Source organism: Dendroctonus ponderosae, unplaced genomic scaffold (genome assembly GCF_020466585.1).
Source record: "Dendroctonus ponderosae isolate FM_Combo_2020 unplaced genomic scaffold, Dpon_F_20191213v2 Dpon_F_20191213_7, whole genome shotgun sequence".
In the NCBI taxonomy this organism is placed as follows: Eukaryota; Metazoa; Arthropoda; class Insecta; order Coleoptera; family Curculionidae; genus Dendroctonus; species Dendroctonus ponderosae.
Genome location: NW_026018916.1, coordinates 6,953,877 through 6,974,269, shown reverse-complemented (window position 1 = coordinate 6,974,269; position 20,393 = coordinate 6,953,877). Strand labels below are relative to the sequence as shown.

At 32.6% G+C, this 20,393-nt stretch overlaps 5 protein-coding genes across 5 annotated transcripts in view; 3 read left to right on the top strand and 2 right to left on the bottom strand.

Annotated features, from left to right (window-relative positions):
* Positions 1–122: 122 nt before the first annotated feature.
* On the top strand, positions 123–1,490 carry LOC109533904 (translation machinery-associated protein 16 homolog). The gene is made up of 5 exons (XM_019899419.2): positions 123–231; positions 288–364; positions 423–571; positions 918–1,058; positions 1,230–1,490. Exons 1-5 carry the CDS (start codon positions 229–231, stop codon positions 1,454–1,456), a joined length of 597 nt encoding a protein of 198 aa, XP_019754978.1. The 5' UTR covers positions 123–228; the 3' UTR covers positions 1,457–1,490.
* Positions 1,491–1,592: 102 nt separating this feature from the next.
* On the top strand, positions 1,593–3,454 carry LOC109533893. The gene is made up of 5 exons (XM_019899409.2): positions 1,593–1,955; positions 2,342–2,575; positions 2,649–2,784; positions 2,892–3,052; positions 3,110–3,454. Exons 1-5 carry the CDS (start codon positions 1,839–1,841, stop codon positions 3,341–3,343), a joined length of 882 nt encoding a protein of 293 aa, XP_019754968.1. The 5' UTR covers positions 1,593–1,838; the 3' UTR covers positions 3,344–3,454.
* LOC109534650 lies at positions 3,442–5,631 on the bottom strand. Its single transcript, XM_019900392.2, has 6 exons — positions 5,479–5,631; positions 4,778–4,927; positions 4,553–4,696; positions 4,181–4,486; positions 3,730–3,894; positions 3,442–3,673 (listed from the first exon to the last, which is right to left on the bottom strand). Exons 1-6 carry the CDS (start codon positions 5,554–5,556, stop codon positions 3,518–3,520), a joined length of 999 nt encoding a protein of 332 aa, XP_019755951.1. The 5' UTR covers positions 5,557–5,631; the 3' UTR covers positions 3,442–3,517.
* Positions 5,632–6,087: 456 nt separating this feature from the next.
* On the top strand, positions 6,088–15,157 carry LOC109534648 (ubiquitin carboxyl-terminal hydrolase 1). Its single transcript, XM_019900390.2, has 11 exons — positions 6,088–6,309; positions 8,416–8,595; positions 8,968–9,057; positions 9,371–9,751; positions 9,811–10,052; positions 10,543–10,696; positions 10,758–10,942; positions 11,191–11,340; positions 11,402–11,647; positions 12,325–12,495; positions 12,592–15,157. Exons 2-11 carry the CDS (start codon positions 8,436–8,438, stop codon positions 12,784–12,786), a joined length of 1,974 nt encoding a protein of 657 aa, XP_019755949.1. The 5' UTR covers positions 6,088–6,309; positions 8,416–8,435; the 3' UTR covers positions 12,787–15,157.
* Positions 14,949–20,393, bottom strand: part of LOC109534647 (aminopeptidase N) — a 32,936-nt gene continuing 27,491 nt past the window's right edge. The window contains exons 9-16 of the mRNA XM_019900386.2: positions 19,943–20,123; positions 19,665–19,872; positions 17,793–18,067; positions 17,534–17,739; positions 16,126–16,293; positions 15,928–16,068; positions 15,523–15,604; positions 14,949–15,465 (exon numbers count right to left, since the gene is read on the bottom strand). Of these exons, the coding sequence (XP_019755945.1) occupies positions 15,313–15,465; positions 15,523–15,604; positions 15,928–16,068; positions 16,126–16,293; positions 17,534–17,739; positions 17,793–18,067; positions 19,665–19,872; positions 19,943–20,123 (1,414 nt within the window). The 3' untranslated portion in view covers positions 14,949–15,312. The remainder of the gene's footprint in view (positions 15,466–15,522; positions 15,605–15,927; positions 16,069–16,125; positions 16,294–17,533; positions 17,740–17,792; positions 18,068–19,664; positions 19,873–19,942; positions 20,124–20,393) is intronic.

The window sequence follows — 20,393 nt, the reverse complement described above, 5'->3', positions numbered from 1 at the left end:
GTGGTTCAAATCAGGTGTTCGAATGTAAAATGAATGTAAATTCGAGCAAGGCCCGGCGGTTAAAACCCAAGTATAGTGCATAGCGGCAACATGGCAGCGAGACGCGCAAGCGCAATCAGCCAGGACTGTGCGGACGGTTAAGAAGAAAATATCTGCCCCCTGTGGATAACCTCAAACAAGAGTGAAATAAACTTGTGTTTTTCTCAAGGCGCAAAATTAGCTAAGAATATGGTAGATAATCTAGAATCTTATTAATTCAATTATGAACTCATCGAAATTTATTTTAGCCGAAAATCAAGCAACTGGAAAAGTGTAAGCATCCTAATAGTCGAAAAACCAAGGCACTAGTGAAGACATTGAACAGGTAGGGTTTCTTGATTTATCGGAAGAACTGAACATTTAAAAATCTCAACACGTTGCAGGCAAAATGCGAAAGATAAACTTAAACTAGGTGCACAAATTAAACAGAATCTTCTTGGTGAGAAACTGCAGTGGTTCCAAAAAAACTTAAACCCAGATGAAACGAGTTTGTCCCCTTTCGATTTAGAATTGTTGATAGCAAAATATCTCGGTAAGTTGAATTACAATCGTAATTCTTGTACCACTGTTCAATTTATACTAAATTTTTGTGATGCATTTTAATGCAACATTTGAATATTAATATTCTCGATTCATTTTATTTTAGTGGTTTTAGAGCACACATGTTTGTGCAGTTGCAAAATGTATATTTTTCATTTTTTTCAATTCTCCTTGCTGAATCGGCACGTTTCTAATTAGCTCCTCGCCGCCTCAGTCTGTTAGACGCGGTTTGTGCTACCGTCCACATCTGAATGCTCATTCGGAGGTTTTGTGTTTTGTTCAACAAAAAAAAATCCTGAATTGAGCTGAGATGTAAAAACATATTTTTTTTCTGTTAGGTCGCTTTGATGACGAACTAGAACAAATCAAACTAAAACATTCAATAGGACAAAGGAAAAATAGGCAACATGCTAATAGGGAAGATATCATTAATATGACCCTAAAAAGCGAAAAGGAAGAGTTTAAAACATGTGGGATAGGTAAGATTTGAAATCTGAATTTAAACATAACAAAGTGAAAATATTATTGTTTGAAAAAACCACTTAAATATTTGTTGTTTGAACAGTAGAGGAAACTTGAAAGCTAATGATAAAATATTCACGTTAGTCTTAACGTTTTATTGTTGCTTCTACATAAAGTTATTTTTTCAGAGTTGCCTGATTTATTAAATCCCAACCATTTAAAACAGCTGAAACTTTGGACGGGCGAGTTAAGATTTCTTCAAAATTTTAAGCTTAAAAGATTCAGTTTGAGAAACTTGAAAGAAGCCAAAGAAAAGTTAGAGAAAAAATCTGTAGTTAGCAATCAAGAACCCGAAGCGACTTTGGAAAGTAGAGCTAATACAGATTGTGAAGATAGTATGGATGTAGATCATTGATTCACGCTAATAATAACTCCAGTTCAGCATATAATATTTTGTTTATTATCCTTTTTACCAACCAGAATTTCAGTATTAGATTAATTTTCACAATTTCTCTAGTGTTTCCAAAGCATTGCCGAATACAAATGCATTCCCCAGGCTGAACTTACTGACTGATTTAATTTAACTGAAGTATTTTGAGTACATGCTTAAGTATAAATAGATTGCATCTATTTATGAGAGCTATTTTTGTCCGAACGCGCAGATCAGTTGAACTTTTCCCAGCAGTTTAGTTATTCCACCGGCCATATTGCAATATTCGTTATTTTTTTAGTAAAAAATGAAATAAGTTTTATCTTAATGGGTTTACTTACTAAATAAACCTTTTGACTAGTCAGCCATGTCTTTGAAAGTTGCCTGTAGGGCTGGTGATAGTGATAAACATGACTTCGATATAACGTTTTTGTTGTTTCATGACGGTAAATTATATAGTGCCGCTGATGATGGAAAAATTAAAGTAAGTTGAAATATAAATCCAATTATTAAGTAGTAGTTTAAACACCAAATAGTTTGATTTTTTAATATATTTGAAATTATTTTTAATTACTAAATTATGTATGGGCACAAGAAAAACTCAATTTAAGATGATTCTACGGGATTTATTGATTGACTCATTCACTTAGCTATCGTGATTTCGGCAATATCTTGCGATGAGTTGGTCAAAAAACTTAAATAACTCAGAAAAATGTAATTAATTTTTGCCCCCATCGCTTTATCTCGCCACATTATAATATTAGTTTAAAAAAATGAATAAAACCGTAACAGAATAATAAGTAAAATGGATTGTTTTTGCAGTTTTACTTGCCCAGCCGCAAATTGGAATTATTATTTCATGTTTTGCAGTTATGGTCCCAAGATCTGATTAAGAAAGCGGAAGTAAACGCGCATCCATGTTCAGTTTTCTGTCTTGCAGCAAGTGAAGATACACTTTTCTCATGTTCAAATGATGGCACGATCAAATTATGGGAACTGGATACATTAAAAGAAAAAGAAACTCTTGTGAAAAGTTCTGAGGTGGAATTTTGGAGAGTAGCATTTTCTGAAAACTGTTTATTTTCTGGCGATGACCAAGGAAATGTAGGAATGCGTGTTGTTCAACACCTGTTAGATTAGAGTTACACAATTCATTAAAATTAAACGTTGTTTTTAGATCAGCATATATAAAGATAAAAAGCTTTATGGACAAGTGAATATTGCTGAACCTATCAAAGACATGGCTGTTTATAAAAATTTAGTTTTTACAGTGAAAGATTTGGATTTAGTCATTACGGAAATTAAATTAGAAGGTAGGTACTTACTATAGTTATAAAACCAACTGTTAATGCCCATCTGTTTAGTCCAATAACTGTTCTCGAAGCAGGAAAATGTGAGTCAATTATATCGTACATTTTAGGGGAAAAGATTCGGTATGGAACAAAAACTTCATTTATGGGTCGAGCTCCAGTAGCCATAATCGGTGATCATTTATTTGCTTTTATCACCAGAGAAGGAAAGGAAATACAACTACACGAGAATAGCATAAAATCCGCCTTTAAACCAGTTGCAAGAGTTACGGTAAGTTACGTTTGTTCCATTTCTCTTTCACATTTATTTCAATAAACTTAATATTAGGATGGTTCAGAGATGATTATAAATGCTCTATCTGGAGTAGTTTGGGAGAAAGAACAATTCTTTAGTGGTGGATGGGACAAACTGCTAAAACAGTGGACAATCAGCAACAACTATCCAACTAACGTAGCAAGTGTGAATGTGGATGTTGTTATTAACGCAATTGTGTGTGGGGAGAGGAACCAGATTTATGTTGGAGGAGCTGATGGGCATGTTCTTCGAGTTGACGTGGTATGAAATATTTCTGATTTGAGACAACTATTGTTGTCTGACAATAGTTGTCTAACAATAGAAAAGTATTTAATATTATAAGATATAAATAATATTAATAGAAAGTTATTTAAATTATTTATATTTAATTCGCTAACCAATGGGAAACTTAATTTAAATAAAGTTATTGTTTGAAAACGTTTAAAACTGATTCTTAAGCATCATGGAAAACTGCGCCAATTCTTGACTTAGTTCAGGGTCATCATCAAATTCTTGGCCAGCAGATGATAAGTTTGGAGTGATTTTTTTCCTAGCAAATCTGGGTTGTTTTCTGCCTGGATCATTAGGAAAAGTGGGCTGAAAAAACCATTTAATTGTGACCATTTTAGATTGAGAAAACACATTTTACACACCTCTAGAACATTCGCCTCGTTTGAAATACTTGAGATCGCGTTTTGCAATTCGCTAGCTTTGGAATTGAGTTCTAGAATCCCAGGCATAGGAGGTAATTCTTTAATTTGACCCAGTTGAGGGTTTACCATCAGATTTGCATTATTGTAACCGAAGCGATCTAAAACCTGACATATAAAAGGTGCATTATATTTGAGTATTATTCATATATTATCATATCATTATTATTAATAATAAATTAAAAACATTTTTGAGAACATGAAACTTTATATTTCTTTGTCTCTAACTTTTTATTGGAATTTTGATCCCCACTTTTTCACTAATTTTTTATTTTGTTTTATCAATAAGTTCAGCTACTCAAACTTAATTCCAAATAATTAATAAAATTTGTTTTATTAATTATTAATTGACAAAATATTAAATAAGTATGTATTATTAGTAGGTAGTACCTACCTGAGCTACGTAAATATTCTTTTCCTGACCAGCCATGGATTCCCAGGTATTGGAAACCACATCTTTTATCTGTTGCTTGGACGCTGTAGGATACATCCAATGGTAGAGAGTCCGAGTACGTTTTGAAAAAATAGATTTAGCCATGTTCAAGACCTCTTGTTGTCTCGTAGTAAACTGGTTTAATGATGCGTCCGGTTGAGCCGCGCGAAGTATTGCGTAAGAATAGTTTGATTTGTGGGGTTGCTGTAAGTTGGGAACTGCGTACGTTTTGTTCTGGTTTTTATTTGTATTTGGGCACCAATTGTTCTGAAAATATTTTTTTAGTCGGTGAATGCAACATTTCCTATAAATCTATTCGGCGTAATAAATTACGTTAAATTCTTGGCTTGCCCTCATACTCATGTTCCTTTTTATGCCTCTTCCATGAATTCCATCGATTACGTCAGTATTGGATGAGGATCCTGGTGGTTTGGGCTGAATAATTATTTTAGCGTTACCACCATTTGTCTCTATAGGCTAAGGAAATGAAAGGATAATATATGAAGCATACAGAATTTATTCCTGAAGACGCAAAAACCTGCAACGACTATCACATACCTGAGCTACGCAATAATTGTTTGCATTACTTGATTTACCGAAAGTTAAATCGATAGGCTCTTCCTGCGTGGTTAGTGCGTATTCCTCCGAGTTACTGCTCTCCGAAATGGCGAACTTCGTTGGCGAAGGCGAGTCTGATAGTATTATTACCTAGTGGTTGTATTTTATATAAATATATTTTTTGGAAAAACTTGCTCAAAAACAACGCAACGGAGGAAGGTTTTGATAGCAGTTTTTAATTGGGGTTTAAGGCGCATTAAGGGGCGTAACAACTTCATATCAGATAGATTTCAATATTTCTACTTTCATCATTTTCGCATATCAAATCCTTTAGATAGAGTCAAGTAATGTTGAGTTAATAAATGTAGTCAAATAAAAATTAAAGATAGGAAAATGTCCCTAGTTACAGCACTTTTCCCTACTAAATGGCGCATCCACGCGTTTGTCCAAACAGTTGTAGACCAAAGTTTAAATAAATTTGTTCCTTCCAATGTGAAGACACTGTATAAATATTAGACTTCTAAATAACTACTTTGAATTCAGCCTAATTGAAGACTTCTCTTATTTGAAACTATTTTAGACGCGAATGGGCAGTCGCTTTAAACTTGGCTCACTTTTCCGCTAGTTGCGGAATTCAATAAATTTTTACGTGTTCACCTATGAACAATTGGTCAATACAACCCTAGCAATCGAAAGCTTACCTCATCGTTTCTATATTGTTGACTTTTAAGATTTTCCTGCTTTTCCATGTTTTCGATTATTGGAAATTCGGTTTCCATTGATAAATTTTAAAACTTGACGGAATTTACTTGGAAACGCGTTTATTTGACGTTTAAACTGATTTTTATTTTTTTCAAATTCAACGTTTACTATGATTTCTGAAATGATAATGTGTTTATAAATAAGATTTGGCTTTGATTGACACGATTAAATAAGTTCTGCAAATGTAAAAAATATTTGAAATAAATTTAATCGCTTATTTTCTAGCGAGAAAAAAAACGAGAACGTACGGAACTGTATGGAAAGTAAATCAGACTTTATGAATATTTTTAACAGAAAAGCTAAAATAAGACATTTGCTAGAAAGTGTCATTGAAGAAAATATAATTCAAACCGTTCTTCTCATCTGTTAAAATCTATTTACGTCTTATTATCCTAAAACAAATTTTATTGCCAACACAATAATTGTGAGTATATGCTATGAACGCGTTTGACTTTCCAGGCACCTCTTTCCTGACGTCATTTGGAGGCATTTGGATGAAATCCGACAGCTTGACCGTTTTGACATCAGTCATCCGTGTAAATTTTGTCAAAACATTTAGAAATGTCAGTTTCAGTTATGTGAAAATGTTTGTGTACGCGCCTAGAAAATTGGAATTTTAGTCATTATTTCTGTTCGTAATTAGCAAAATGCACTGTTATTGCAAATTCTGATGTGTTTTGCACTGGTGTGCGGGTGCCATTTGGAGCCGATATAAGTATTAGTGCACTAAACAATAAAAACTATAATTGTTACATAAATAGTTTACACATGTATGTACGGTTATTTAACGTTAAGTGCCTGTTTTCAGTTCGTATGAATCTCGTTTTACTATTTTGCATACTTAGATTTTTACGGTTAGCGTAAAATTACAATTTATTTCACCCACTTTAACTTGTCTTGACCTACACCCAGTTCTTAAGTTTTTACACCAATATTTAATTCAGGTCATCTCTTAAGCATTTGCCCCACGGATTTTATCACCTCCTTCATAAGAGATAAATGCCCCAATTGTGGGTAGTATATGTTATGTGCCTAGTGCCACCTGTAACTTGTATAGAATGCGAGTAGAAATGATTTTGGCGTTGACCTGTAGGCTCTACTGCAGACGCCTAAAGTACATTGCTTAAAATACGCACTGCTAAAAACATTTATGTAATTGAAAATATCTAGCAGACAATAAATAGTCTTCTAGACAATACTAGGTTTTCTTCGAGCTCTATTCCCTTTATTTTTTTACTGTTGCAAACAATAATACCATATGCGAAAACACGCTAGAAGTCACTAACATTTAATATCTATTATTGTTTTACGTGAATGTATAAGGAGGTCAAATCAAGCCAACGGACTGCTCTCATTTGCTTTGAAATTTTACCTGAACTGCCATGAATATGTTGGTTTATAAGTGCAAAGTATACAAGTATGTTTCTGGTTTTAAAAAATCATTCTAATTTCAGTACTGAAATCTAGGTAGTTGATTAAATTACTTTTAATATCATTCATGCGAAGCAAATTTTAAATTCCATGCCTGCCAATCACGTATATTTTAATGTTATATATCTATTGTTTTATGTTTATGTGACCCATTATCTCATGTGAGTCGTATTGTTTAAAATCGTAGGATAAAACCACATACTTAAGCATGTTAAACTAAACTCTATGGCTGATAAATATTAAGAACTCCGGAAAATTCTGAGGATTTTGCCATATTAAAACGGTTAAAATATCAAAAAGTTGATAAAACAATTAGGTATTTACCTTTTACATTACTCAAATCTATTATGCAGAGGGTACAGGAAAATGTAGCCGTGCTTTCGGGTACATATACAGAGACAAATAATACGACAAGTTCCTAAAAAAACTATTTCTACAGACTCTTCCTAACTTGAAGCTTAAATAACGCATTTGTTTTATCTGAGGTTGATAAACGCATTAAAAATTCTATGTATTACTTTGATTGATTATTTTTAATGTTTTTAATTGTACAGTTCGATTTTTACCTGCACATTTAGGAGGATTTCAATTTTGATATCATGTTTGGCATTTTGGGACAATTTTAGTCGAAAACGAGAGGCTTAGAGTAGCAAGTTTTTTGGAGAACTACCCGTTGATGTGGGTTTATTTGAAATTGTTTGAAAAAGTCGAATACCTATGCATTAAGCATTCGCTTCAAATTATTTTGAAACGGTGACTTGCAAAACGTTCTACTGAATATCGCTTTTGGTCATTTCTTCTTTCATTTCTGCCATCAATGGAAGTTTCTGTTCACGTGACTGGCACGTTTGAAAAAGTACACTGCCGTTAATTATTCCACATTTATATTTAAAAAATATACCTATATTTCCAAGCAAAACTAGAAATCAATTCAACAGTCTGTTGCAATGTCTCTTTTAGTTTTGCTGTTTGTTTTATCATTCAAAACGCTTTTTTTCCCAGCAGTACGCAGCTTGTTCATTAAAAAAAAAAATTGTGAAAATTGATTTTGATGCAACATTCATTTTGCTGTGAAAACGATTCATTTTGTCGATGTGAAGCAAGAGAATCTTTTTTTTTTGGTTTGGGCTTCAAGTTGTCTATAATAGTTTTGTGTCTTGTCTATCGTATAGCTTGTTAAAAATATGAGCATTACTATGTTGGTTACAAGATGGTACGTAGAGAGGAGAAACGTCTTTCAATTTTTTTCCCGTTCCTGTGCGAAGTATCTTATGGGAATCATTAGCAAAATGTTTATTTCTGATCATTAAAAGCCATTTTCTCGAAAACGTTGACTTCAGGGTAGGGAAGAGAAGCTTTGAAACTTACATATTTAGGCAGTAAAGTATTAACGTAAAAATTTAAAAAGTTAAAAGTGCTAGTTTGAATAATTTTCAAATTTACAGGTTTCCTATAGACAAAAAAAATGAATGGATTTCCCAGGAACTACAGTAAAGATAAAAAACGCTCAGTTGATGATCAGCGATTTGATAATGTTTTTTATGGTATACCATATGATGAAGAAGAGACATCCACAGTGGCATTTTGTAACAATAAGCCATTAGGGCAGTCTTCAACCCCACCAGGTAATTTTTAGTAAAGTTATTTGATCAAACATCAATGATCGACAAGAAATGCATTACTTGTGGATGTTTTAACTGTCCGTTTATTGTATTCTAAAGATATTTTGTTGTTTTCATCCAGTTACTGCTAAAAGTATTACTTGCATCTATAATGTCTAGTCAAAATTGCAATAATCAAAGTTACTTTTAGAAGACAACAGTAAATCGTTTTGGCGCTTCTGAAAATTGACGAAAGTGTTTACATTCTAACACTTGTTCTAGATGCGACGAAAATGTATTACCATTAATTTGGGCCTCAGTTAATTGTTGTGATTGAGATAGATAATATATGAGCTTGACACTTTTTTTTTTCTATTCATGGCTTATTTTTTGCAGGCTTTCAGAAGCAAGGAAAAGAAGCCAGGAAAAGGATTATCAATAAAGAGAATATAAAGGACTCTTCTTTTACACTTCGAAAAATTTTAGGTAAACAACTATCTTTATCTATTAAAATCCATCTACTTGATACATATTCAATGAAAGTTTATTTTTCAAAGTTACTAAATTAATTCTTATATTTGCAAACAACTACATATTTACTGGCAATTGACCCTATAAAACTTAATGGGGTCTTTCACCTAAACTGCATCATAACTTTTCGATGACTGATAATACTAGTTAGTTAATTACGGTCTCGTTTATATTTAATTCCATTGAAAATCTATCTGGTTCCACAGTGTTTCCTTATATTCTAATATGAGGTTACGTACCTAAGTACATCCTATATTTGGAATTCCAGAGACGACTTCGAAATCAAGTTCATCACAGAGAAATAAACTTTCAAAATCTTGCGCGTCCAAGAAACGCAAACTCTCAGACGTGATGGATGATTATCAAGAAGAGCAAGTATACCATGCAACAAATGGGGATATCATGTTAGACTACAATGTGGCTACTTTACTCAACATGGGAAACACCTGTTTTTTGAACAGTGTGCTTTATGCGTTGAGATTTACTCCTACGTTTCTACACAATTTGCATCATCTCCTATTGGACTTGAATTCAATTAACAGTAAACTCAAGGAAACCAAAACGAAAACAAGCAGCTTGGGTAGAAATGGAAGCGCCGTGAGCGGTAGTAGTTGGCGTAGTGCCAGCAGCAAAGACCTGTTATCCATAGGTATATCTGATTTAAATGTTTATCGAATTAAATATTCTATCTACAACCATGTTTTACAGGAAATGATATTATTCCGAAGTGCAAAGAGCAAGTGGTCACTGAAAAACTGCATGGGTTGTTTGTGATTATGAATAATTTGGAATCTAAAGGATCTTTTGATCCTTATCAGCCGGAGGCATTGATGCAGGCAATGAGAGATGCCAACCCCTTATTCGAAGGCAATCATCAGCAGGACGCCCATGAATTTTTTGTAGAAATGCTGAGTTGTTTAAGAATCACATGTGATCGGCTTAGTGAACAAGTAAGTAAAAATTAGAGTCATTGGACGGTCAATAAGCAGTAATAAAGTTAGTAGTATGTATTTTAAATTTATCTTTCCGAAGAAAAAGAAATCCCGAAAGAAAATATTTTGCTATTTAATGGGCTGTGTTTAATTGACTCTGTACAGAGAAGATAAAAACTTGAAATTACAAAGATTTTCTGTTTTATCCTTCCTGGATTTTCTTCGGATGAAATTTTTTTTTGCTTCAACGATTGATTTAAGAACTGAGCATAAATACAAGTTCTTGTCAATATCTTTTTGGAAACTTTCACATTGTGTCGTGCCAATTGCAACCACAGTTTTAGACGTTTTTCGTCTCTCTATTAGACAAACACTTCTTGCATCCAGCAAGTTGCCTATATAAAGTTAAAGTATTGTAGTAACCTGGGCATAATTAGTTTTAATTAGTTAATCAATCGATAAGTCGCCTATCAATCTCAGGCATCAAGTTTTCAATTCTGTTTTTCAGATAGAACAAAATCCGGATCTAATCAAACCGCCTGAATCCACTACCAATGGCAATAACGGCAGTAAAAAATGGAATCCAGTTAGGCGTTCCTGGAAAAAGCAGCTAAAGAAGAAAGAAAAACTAGTCGTTAAAAATAACGGCACAATGGAAAATGGTATATTTAACGTATTTTACGGCCATGGGGCCCAAGGTTCAATCTGTTATTATGATTTTAGATATTGCAGCTGACGAGTCGGAAGACGGTTTGAGCCCATCTAGTAACGGTTGCGGTGATGCAACAAAGAGGAAATTTGGATATAATTTTATTGCCGAAGAGTTTCTGGGTGTCTCGTTGCATCGCACAAAGTGTCTGGAGTGTGAAGGAGTTAGCGAGCTAAAGGAACCGTTTTTAGAAATTCAGGTGAGCAATTATATGGATGAATCCAAATACGCGTCATTGCTTTGAAAAATGGTTCAATTTAACCTTTGAAGAAAATACTCTAATTCGGTCAGATTTGCTTAATTTTACCCAATAAGTTACTGATTGCATTTATTAAATAAAGAGCAGTTTTTAAGTGCGTGCACATTTTTGTTGGTGTAAAACGATTTGTTATATTTCACATACTTTACAAAATATCCGCATGTTTATATTTTCTCTTTCATCATTAGGTACCTGTTCATGGTAAGGATGAAGCCGAAGAATCCAATTATAATGATAGCAACATTTTTGGAAGCTTATGCGTTACTTCTGAAAAATTGTGCGATCAAAATAAGTATTATTGCGAGATTTGTAATCGATATAACGAAGCACAGCGAACCGTAAGTTTAATTTTGTTAGATTATGATTTACACTTATTAATGTAAACATATTTTAATTTAGATTCTTTATGAGAAACTGCCAAATGTTTTGGTGCTTCACTTGAAGCGTTTCACCACTACACTATCTGGCATTCAAAAGGTCAATACCTACGTACCTACACCTCTAGAAATTAAATGTTTTTGTGAAACTTGCGCCAAAGTTGAAAATACCAAAACTACGCCCCACAGGTACCAACTCAGCTGTGTAATTATGCATTTGGGAGCCAGTATGGCATCAGGACATTATATTGCTTATTCAAGAGCTTCGGTAAGTTTATTTTTGTTTACAACTACGACGCCGTTGGCTTTAAGGTTCTGCAGAAAGGCCAAACATTTAATTTAACTGAAATTTGTATTATATATTTTACATTTAAATATGTCTGACATAATTTACGTTATAATATACCGTCTTTCATTCAGATTCATAACATTTCTTTCTTATTTCTGGAGGATTTCTTAGGTCCGGGCCATTTTACTTTTTGCAAAAGAAGTTTGAATATTTCTGGGTTGGAGATGTTTCTGTTTCCTAGAATTGCAGGGAACAAACAGGATCTCATTTGGCCGACGCAATTTCGTTTCAAATTAAATTGGGCTTCGCTTTCAAGGTTCCAAAAAAGGGGTTGCTTTGTCACCTCAGAGCCTGTATAACCTTGGCAATAAAGCGGAGGATTGGGAAAAGAAATGAGGGTGCTTGGAATGAGAGCAAAAATTATAGCCATCAGGCTTAATGATTTCGAAATTAAGTGTAACCGTAGAAAAACAAAATAATATTAATCAATAGAAACAAACATTAACTAAAGTTTAATTCCTCCAGGGATGCCAGAAGGTTTAACCCGATCCAACAAGGAACATAACGAAATTTCGTTACTTTTCATATAGTTGCAATTAGTTTTTTTATCGTCATGAGCTGCAGCTCATTTGTTTCAATAATATTGTGTTCATTAGGTTGAAACTTCCGACTACGTCGAATGCAGTAGGGATACTCCAAAAAGTTATCTAACATCCAGTAGTAAAGAAATGAACTTCTTGAGAATGCTCAAAGCTAAAGCTTTGGGAAACTCGTTGAGTGAAACCGACAATGGATTCACACTTAATTCTAAAAAACAAGATACCCAAGTAAGTATCTTATTATTAATGATGATGATTTTTAAAATGTGTTGTGCGTGCGTAGTCAGTGCAGTGTGTTATTAGCGGAAACTTTAAAAATTGCAGGTTTGTCAGAGTATCAACTGTTGCGGCATTAAATGCAAATTAAACTTGTGTTCACCTGGTTCAAGTCAAGACTGGCTCGAATTTGACGATGAAAAAGTGAAAATACTTTCAAGTAAAGAATTCATCGAAATGCTGAATAAAATGCACGAAAGCACAAACACGCCATATTTACTGTTCTATTCCAAAGTATTATAGTAAGTTGCTTGTAGTCTAGTCGTTAATTGGTTTTCAATTTTGGTTGTGTTTTGCTTATTCACTACGGCGCATACCTGATTCATTAATATTCGTACTCATATTTCATTCGCTTCTATGACCAAACTATTTTCAAATGTGCCAATTTCATACAATTCATTGAATCTAATCACACCTGGAACAAAAGTTCACGCAATCATATTTTTTACAGATTAACCACATTGGAACTAATTTATGTTATTTATTTGTACTTAACCGCGAAGATTTTTTCATTAATTCAAAATGAGGGGCAATGACTACTCGTATGTATTTAAGATGGCAAAGCTTAGTGTATTATTCCTTATCTTCATTTCAATGATGAATTTCGTTTTGCGTTGAAATAGGAAGTAACTAGCTATATTGATAACTAACGGCTTACTTCATTTTTTCTATTCATTTTCGAATATTTTGGAAATTGTCGTGCAATATCAGTTGAATATTGATTTTGAAAGAATGATGAAGTAAAATGTGTACATGTTTTGATATACTTGTGATTGTAAATTCTACATACCTCAGCTGTATTTGCTGCTTTTAATGGACATGTTCTTTGAATAATTCCCATTACAGCTTTTAGCTTTAATAGAGACATGTATGGAAGCAATGAGATTGCAAATAAATTGTATGCTATTTTAGTAAACATTTCAAATTAAATAAAGATAAAGTAAAATTGAAATAAGAAGTGTAAGGGTTATAATTTTTTGAGTAATCCAGTTAATTATTTTATTGATAGTAAATGTTTAAAATTTTCAATTTATTCTTTTTCACAATATACTAAAGGATGAACAAAATTTTCAATGTAATTTAAGAAATCGACCCAGGTCAGTTTAACTTTTGTCCGAAACTAGCCCATGTAACGCTGACAACCAACAAAGTAATGGTTGAAAATATTCATGTATTGATCTGGAAATATTCAGGTGTCTTACGAATATAGACTGCCATTCGTAACTCGAAAAAAACAATAATTCAAAAAATGTCAAGTCAGGCTAAAGCAACTTAATCATAAATAAGCAACTTGACGTTTCTTTCCGGTATTACAAAATGCCACTTAAAAAAAATATATTTTAGATGTGTAGAAACCTGAAAATTTCGGAATTATTGTAATTGCATCTTTTAAGTTACGTCAGTAGAGTTCATATTTGTGGGCCACCCTGTATAATAAATCCGAGAGAGATGAAAAGTAGTAAGTTTTTATCGGTCACAGTCAACAGCCACATGAAAAGTGCCACTTTAATAAGTTATTTTTTGAAAATATTGTCATCAAAATATGCATAACAAATCAATCTATAGCATCTCATTAGTAAGATAAAATATTTTTCTAGTTTTAGTAATTTTTTTCTCGTTTGTTTTGTTGGCATATTTTTTTGTTTCATAGTACAAGATTTAACAGTTATCGAATGTAGTGTAAATTATTCAAATTCTATGTCATTGTTTCGTTTGGACAATTATTAATATATACCTTTCGTCGATTTTTCACGTTTTTAAGGTAGAATTTTGTACGTTCTCCCGTGAATATTAGTATGTAAGATACTTTAAGTAAGTCTGTTGATTATATAATTAAATTCAAATATATTCACTATGATTATTGAAATATTCCATATATTGTATGTATACTGTTAACTATCTGATAAGAATTTGTGAAAACTATTGTCAATAAATTAACAATACAAGAGTAGTAAATACATTTAAGCAATTCTTATCACAGTCTACATTATTGCAATTAATAAGTTGGATTTTAAAATTTCTCAATCATGTGAATATATTAGAAAAGAAGTAAAATCATTTAAAAATAATGCGATTAGTATACCAAGGGGTTGCCCATTCGTGATTCCAAATCAGACCAGTATTAAACCGATATATGTAGTATAAATTTGTTAAAATTCGTGATACTAGATGTAACGGTATTTTGTTTATAATGTTTCTATGACTTATTCGAATAGATAGATATCAAATATTTATATTTTTATATTTTTGTTGTGTGAACAGAAGTTTTCAAGTCGTATCATATTTAAGTACTATACGGCTTTATATTTGTGTATTAATGTGTCGGTTTGTTGTGTTTTTTTTAAGTTGTTTATTCAAAGGAATCATTTCCGTTGAAAACGAAAACATTTATTTCATAATAAATGTAAATTTGTTACATATTTATTAAAACGTACATTGTTGTATATAGTTAACAGTTTTGCATTCTGCATTTTGTAACTGATATGTATAAAATACGATAACTATATTATTAAGTACGTACATTTAAATTAACTTTAACAGAGATATAAATAATTATCTAGTTTAAGGTCTCAGATCTGTAAATTCTCTGTATAATAAAAATAAATAACATTTATTTACTGGTGTTTCAGCTATAAAATTCAAGAATTCTCTAGTTTCCCTAACTTTCCCTGTTGCTGTGGAAACTTTTTGTTTTCATAGAGCTAATGCATCATTTTTGAACAAATTTTGAAAGCGATTATTACTGATGATACTATTTGGAAGCTTGACTTAAATTTTGGAAAACTTTTGCAAGACATCATGAATACTTTTTCCGTGCATCTGCTGCCATTGTATATTGATCTTGACGGTTTCCAAAGCTTGTTCAACGCCCTGCTTCACTTCCGAGAAGTTTTCTTTATTGTGGTCAATTAAATAGCTTAACTGAAAATTAAATAACTTTTTAAACTGTTGAGCATATTTGGTTCTAAATTTTGTTACCTCATGAAGTTCATCAACGTCCTGCATATGACTTGTGATAGAAGTGAGATATCTCGTAATCCTCCTCTTGTTTGGTGCCAAACTGAAAAAATTAAGAATAATTTATAGCACTTTCTTTGATAACGCTGAATTCTACAAAAATACAGTCTGAGGACAAGAAGTAATTTAAGTAGTAACAAAAATCTGAAACTTTAACTGCATATCAAATTGGAAGTTACACATATATAGCGAGGGCTTGCTTTTGAACATTTCTCGTTTGAAAATTTGTTGGGTTTAAACCATCACATACAGTTTGGATGCAATTTGTAACCTTATATAGTCTTTAAAGCATCAAGAATAAAATGATAGTTTTGCTATTTCTAGAAGTTTCTAGATTGATATTAAAATTGCGTATCGTGCACTTACTGTTTGAAAATCTTGTTCACATTATCAAAGAAGAACTTTTTAGCAATGTAGTATCCAACGTCGTTTCCAGCTACAGCCCCAAACACAGTACTGGTGTCTTGACGTCTGATTTTTGTATCGTCTAAAGACCACTCCAGGTACCTAAATTTATTAAAAAGTATTAAAAACAGGGCCAAACAGGACTCGAACGTAAATTACCTGCTTAGTAGCCAAATTTCCCTAGTACATCCTAGCACGTTTAATAGTGAGTTTCTTTCAGTTGCCACATTTGATTGTTGATATTTATTCCATAGGAAGTTCCATTCATTTTCTCCTCCATTTTTCAGAGCAGTACAGTAGACAGCACTTCTGAGGTCTTTTGGAACCCTGGAAAAAAGTTAATTAATTATATCTTTTATTTCTCCCAAACATTGGAAACACTTCGTGCCTTTAATTCAACTGCTGTAGTTGTTAGTTCAATGATCTTGCTTGAGCCATATATTTATGAAGAACATTTAAACGGTAATTATATTATCTTTATTACTCATAATTTTCTTACCAATACTATTTACGAAAATTAATGCAATTTATTTAAATATGCTCCTTCAATTTGTTTTACGACGTTAATTAACAAAATACTGTAAAGGTTTCATTACAATCAGCTAAAGCGTCTATTCCATATTGATACGACTTATTTTTATTTTTTTTATTTTACTTAATTTCAACACCCTATGAGTCGAAAACGATTTTATTAAGAAATTATTGTTTTAATGCTCCTTACCACCCTTAAAAGTTTGTCGTGCATTATTATGAAACGCCCGGTATTTCATAAAATATTTACAATATAATCCCCCTTAATTATACAGGGTGAGTCAGCTTATAATAGCAGGACTCTAATGATCGATAGAAAATTCCAATTTTAAGATAAAATTATCACACAAACTTATATTGAAAACTTGAAAACGGCTTCGTTTTTGAGATACAGGGTGGCAAAGTTAATATTTTATTTAAATTTTAAAAAATAATTCACGCCAATCATAAAATACTGTAATTGACTGATTGCAATGCCACATCCAATCATATCCAAGTTTTCGTCAAATTTGCGGAGGGCCCCACATGACACATAATAATAATTTTTTGTGCCTACCCATATCAATCCGATTTTAAAATGAAATAATTTTCCGTTTATATTTATGTAAGAAAGAGTTTCTTGTTTGAAGTCGTTAAGAGTAACAGTTTTTGAGATTAAAATTTTTTTTATTGCAAGTTAAGCACAACAAAGTAATAAACTGAAATTGAACAATTTTAGATTTCCAAAGAACATTTTCAATGATTGGATGTGGTATTGGGATGTACATTCAAATTGTATTACAGTATCTTAAAATTTGCTTGAATTATAAAATAAAAATAAAATGGTAACTTTGCCACCTTCTATCTCAAAAACGAAGCCGTTTTCAAAATATGTATTTATTATATTTTCATCTCAAAATTGGATTTTGGAGTTAGAAAGCAGCATATTTACCATACGCTGTTTTTTATTTTTACTTGTCATTATTTTGATTGTTTTTGCTCTGTTTTCACTCTTGATCTTACTTGTTATTCATTTCGGACAACTAACAACACTTACGGGTTTGTATCATTGGGAGCGCTCTTCCACTTGTTGAACATAGTTTTGGCATCTTCAATACATTTCTCCACTCCATATCTGCAACTCCTACTCACAATCAACACTTGGAATTTGATTTTATCTAACTTGTCAAAATTCTCTTCGTTGGCCATTGCCAGTCCTCCTAGTTTTTCATATATTGGACTCAACAATGAGGTCATATAATTCTAAAATGGGAAAAGAAATTGTTGATTTTCATTGGTTCAGAACTGACACTCACCTTGAACACTCCATAGATCGGATTTCTGATTAAGTAGTTCTTCAAAGCGTCGGCTTTTCCTAAAGCAGCCTTCCATGGCAAATATTCGGTTTCTTCTTTCAAATATCCCAGCATATCGAAGAATACGTCGTACTTTTGATGGCCAACATATCCTAGATCTGCTGCATCAGCTAGCAGTTGGACTCGGTTTAGAGTTGGGATCTTAGTAAAGTCTGATTTCAGAGCTTTGGATAGAAGAAGCCAGTTTTTCTCATCGTAGTTCACTTTGTAGATCCCTAAAGCAATATCAAACTATATTTAATAATTTCTTGAAAAATACAGGTAATTAGAAAGCTTTTGGAAAACAGACAACATGAACTGCACATAGATTAGTCCTGGGTAACTCAGCGAATTTTTAGGAGTTGGCGCAGTGTTACGCAAATGGCTTGGTGCGCCAACCCTACGCACCGGCGCAGTAACTCAGTTACGTTGCTGGGTAAATGCTGATGACTTTTTTTTATTTGTTTTTAGATTTATTTTAAGGGCCATTTATTAATGATATTTTTAAAATTTATTCAAAATTTCAGAATTTTCCAGTTCTAGTCAAATTACTCGTTCTTCCAAATGCTCAATTTTCTAAAGTTTCATTTAAAAATGCTGCTAAACTTAATGTATTTTCCGTGAAAAATTATGAAATACATTTCGAATTCTTGGTCGCTTTGTACAAAATTTGGAAATCCCTTTCCAGCGGCGAATTTGGAACAAAAATCAAATAATTTTCTATTAAAAAACGAACAGAATAAGCGAAAGTTTATAACAGATTACATATTTGGAAATCTCGTCGCCTCAATTCCTCCGAAGACTGTAGAGTTTGTTAAAAAAATGTGGTTTTTTAGGTTTGACTGATTTTTTTTGCTTTACTTTCTACTCAAAAACGCTCTATTTTGTAGAGTTTCACTTAAAAATATTGACGAACTGGAGTTGTTTTATGCGACAAATTTCAAGATAAATTTATAGCTTTGTAAAGATTTTACAAAAACTTTTTTAAGCATCGAATTCGAGGCAAAAACGAAAATAAAATGCTCCCGTTTTCCCCGAAAACCATTAAGGTTTTCTCCCAAGCCGATCACAAAACTGAAAGTTTTTAATCGAAAACGCAAAAAAACCATTATTTTCTGATAATTTCCTTCTTTTCTGACAATAATTGGGGTGTTTTCAGCCAAAAATGATATAGTTAATTTTGCTAGAAAATTCGTCTCATTCATCGGTTTGCAGGAACTTTAGAATAAAAATTTGGCATAAAAACCAAATAATTTTGTTCGATTTTTTACAGGAAGCAATTAAGATTATTTTGAAAAAACGGCCAGGGAGCAAAAATTTTCAAATAATTATTTGGAAAATTTGCCGGCCACATCGCTCTGAAAATATTTAAAGTTTCTTTAAATTTTCAGGTCATTCTAGTTTTAACAAAGTTGACAAAGCAAAACAAAAAAATCACATTATTATTTAGTTAAAATACTGACAATATTCACGTATTTCTGTTCTTGTTCTGAATCGGTATTCTCGATTAACACTTCAAAATGATATCATCTTCGTTATCGTCATATTCAGTGACATACGAGTTAGCTTCATCAAGTAAAAGTTGAAGTCGAGCTTAATCTCTTTCGTACAACATTCTAAGTTAAAAAATATGTTAGATACACCACACGAAAACATTACTAGAACATTACTACATTAACTGTAGAGGTAGTCTTTTTTGTCCTATTCATATTATCCTATCGCTATCCTTGAGCGGCCAGACTCTGCGGTCTATAGCATTTTTGTTATAGATAAAAATATGTTTTTGTCGTCGCTGTTAATTATTTTCTGCCAAGAAAATCGTTGAATGCTTACCAGCCATTTTGTTGTTAAATAGAATCCATTCGGTTTCAGGGCCAATCTCCTCAATCGTCTGGCTACTCTCTTCATATCCACAACTTAACCAGTACTTTGGTGTAGTGGTATCAAAATCAGAGTGCGACTCTGTAGAATAGCTCAACGGCACCCACCAGCAGGGCTTCTTGTCTCCTTTGAGTTTGATTGTGTCCCTCAAAAATCGCTCCTAAAACACGCCAGTATTTTTAGTCATCGCGTCAGCTTCTAATTTTAATGGACAGTGGGAACTTAATTACTTGGGTTATTTCCACCGATCCATTCTTGTAGTCTCGTTCGACGTGGATTACGGGGTATCCAGTTTGCAGAGTCCAAGTATCCATAATGGTTTTTACAGTTAGATCCTTTGGGAGTGTGTTCTTTTTATGAGCGGCCACTGTTAGGGAATGCCAAAGGTCGTCTTGCTCCGCATTGTGATATCTAGTGGAAGCACAATTCAGTACTCTGAGCGAATAAATTATGAAACATTTCAAGTAAATCAGAATTGAGGTTTCAACTCGTTAATGCGAAATGAGACATCAAATGAGGAGAAGAGTCAATCAGACAGGGTGTTTGAGGAGACCAGCCAACAATCACATTTTCAGCAAATGGAATGTTTAAGGAATTGAACTAACGGATAATAAATTCTATTTTATTTTTCGGATAAATTTAATTACTGCGAGAATTGTAACTGCATTTGTTTTTATATTC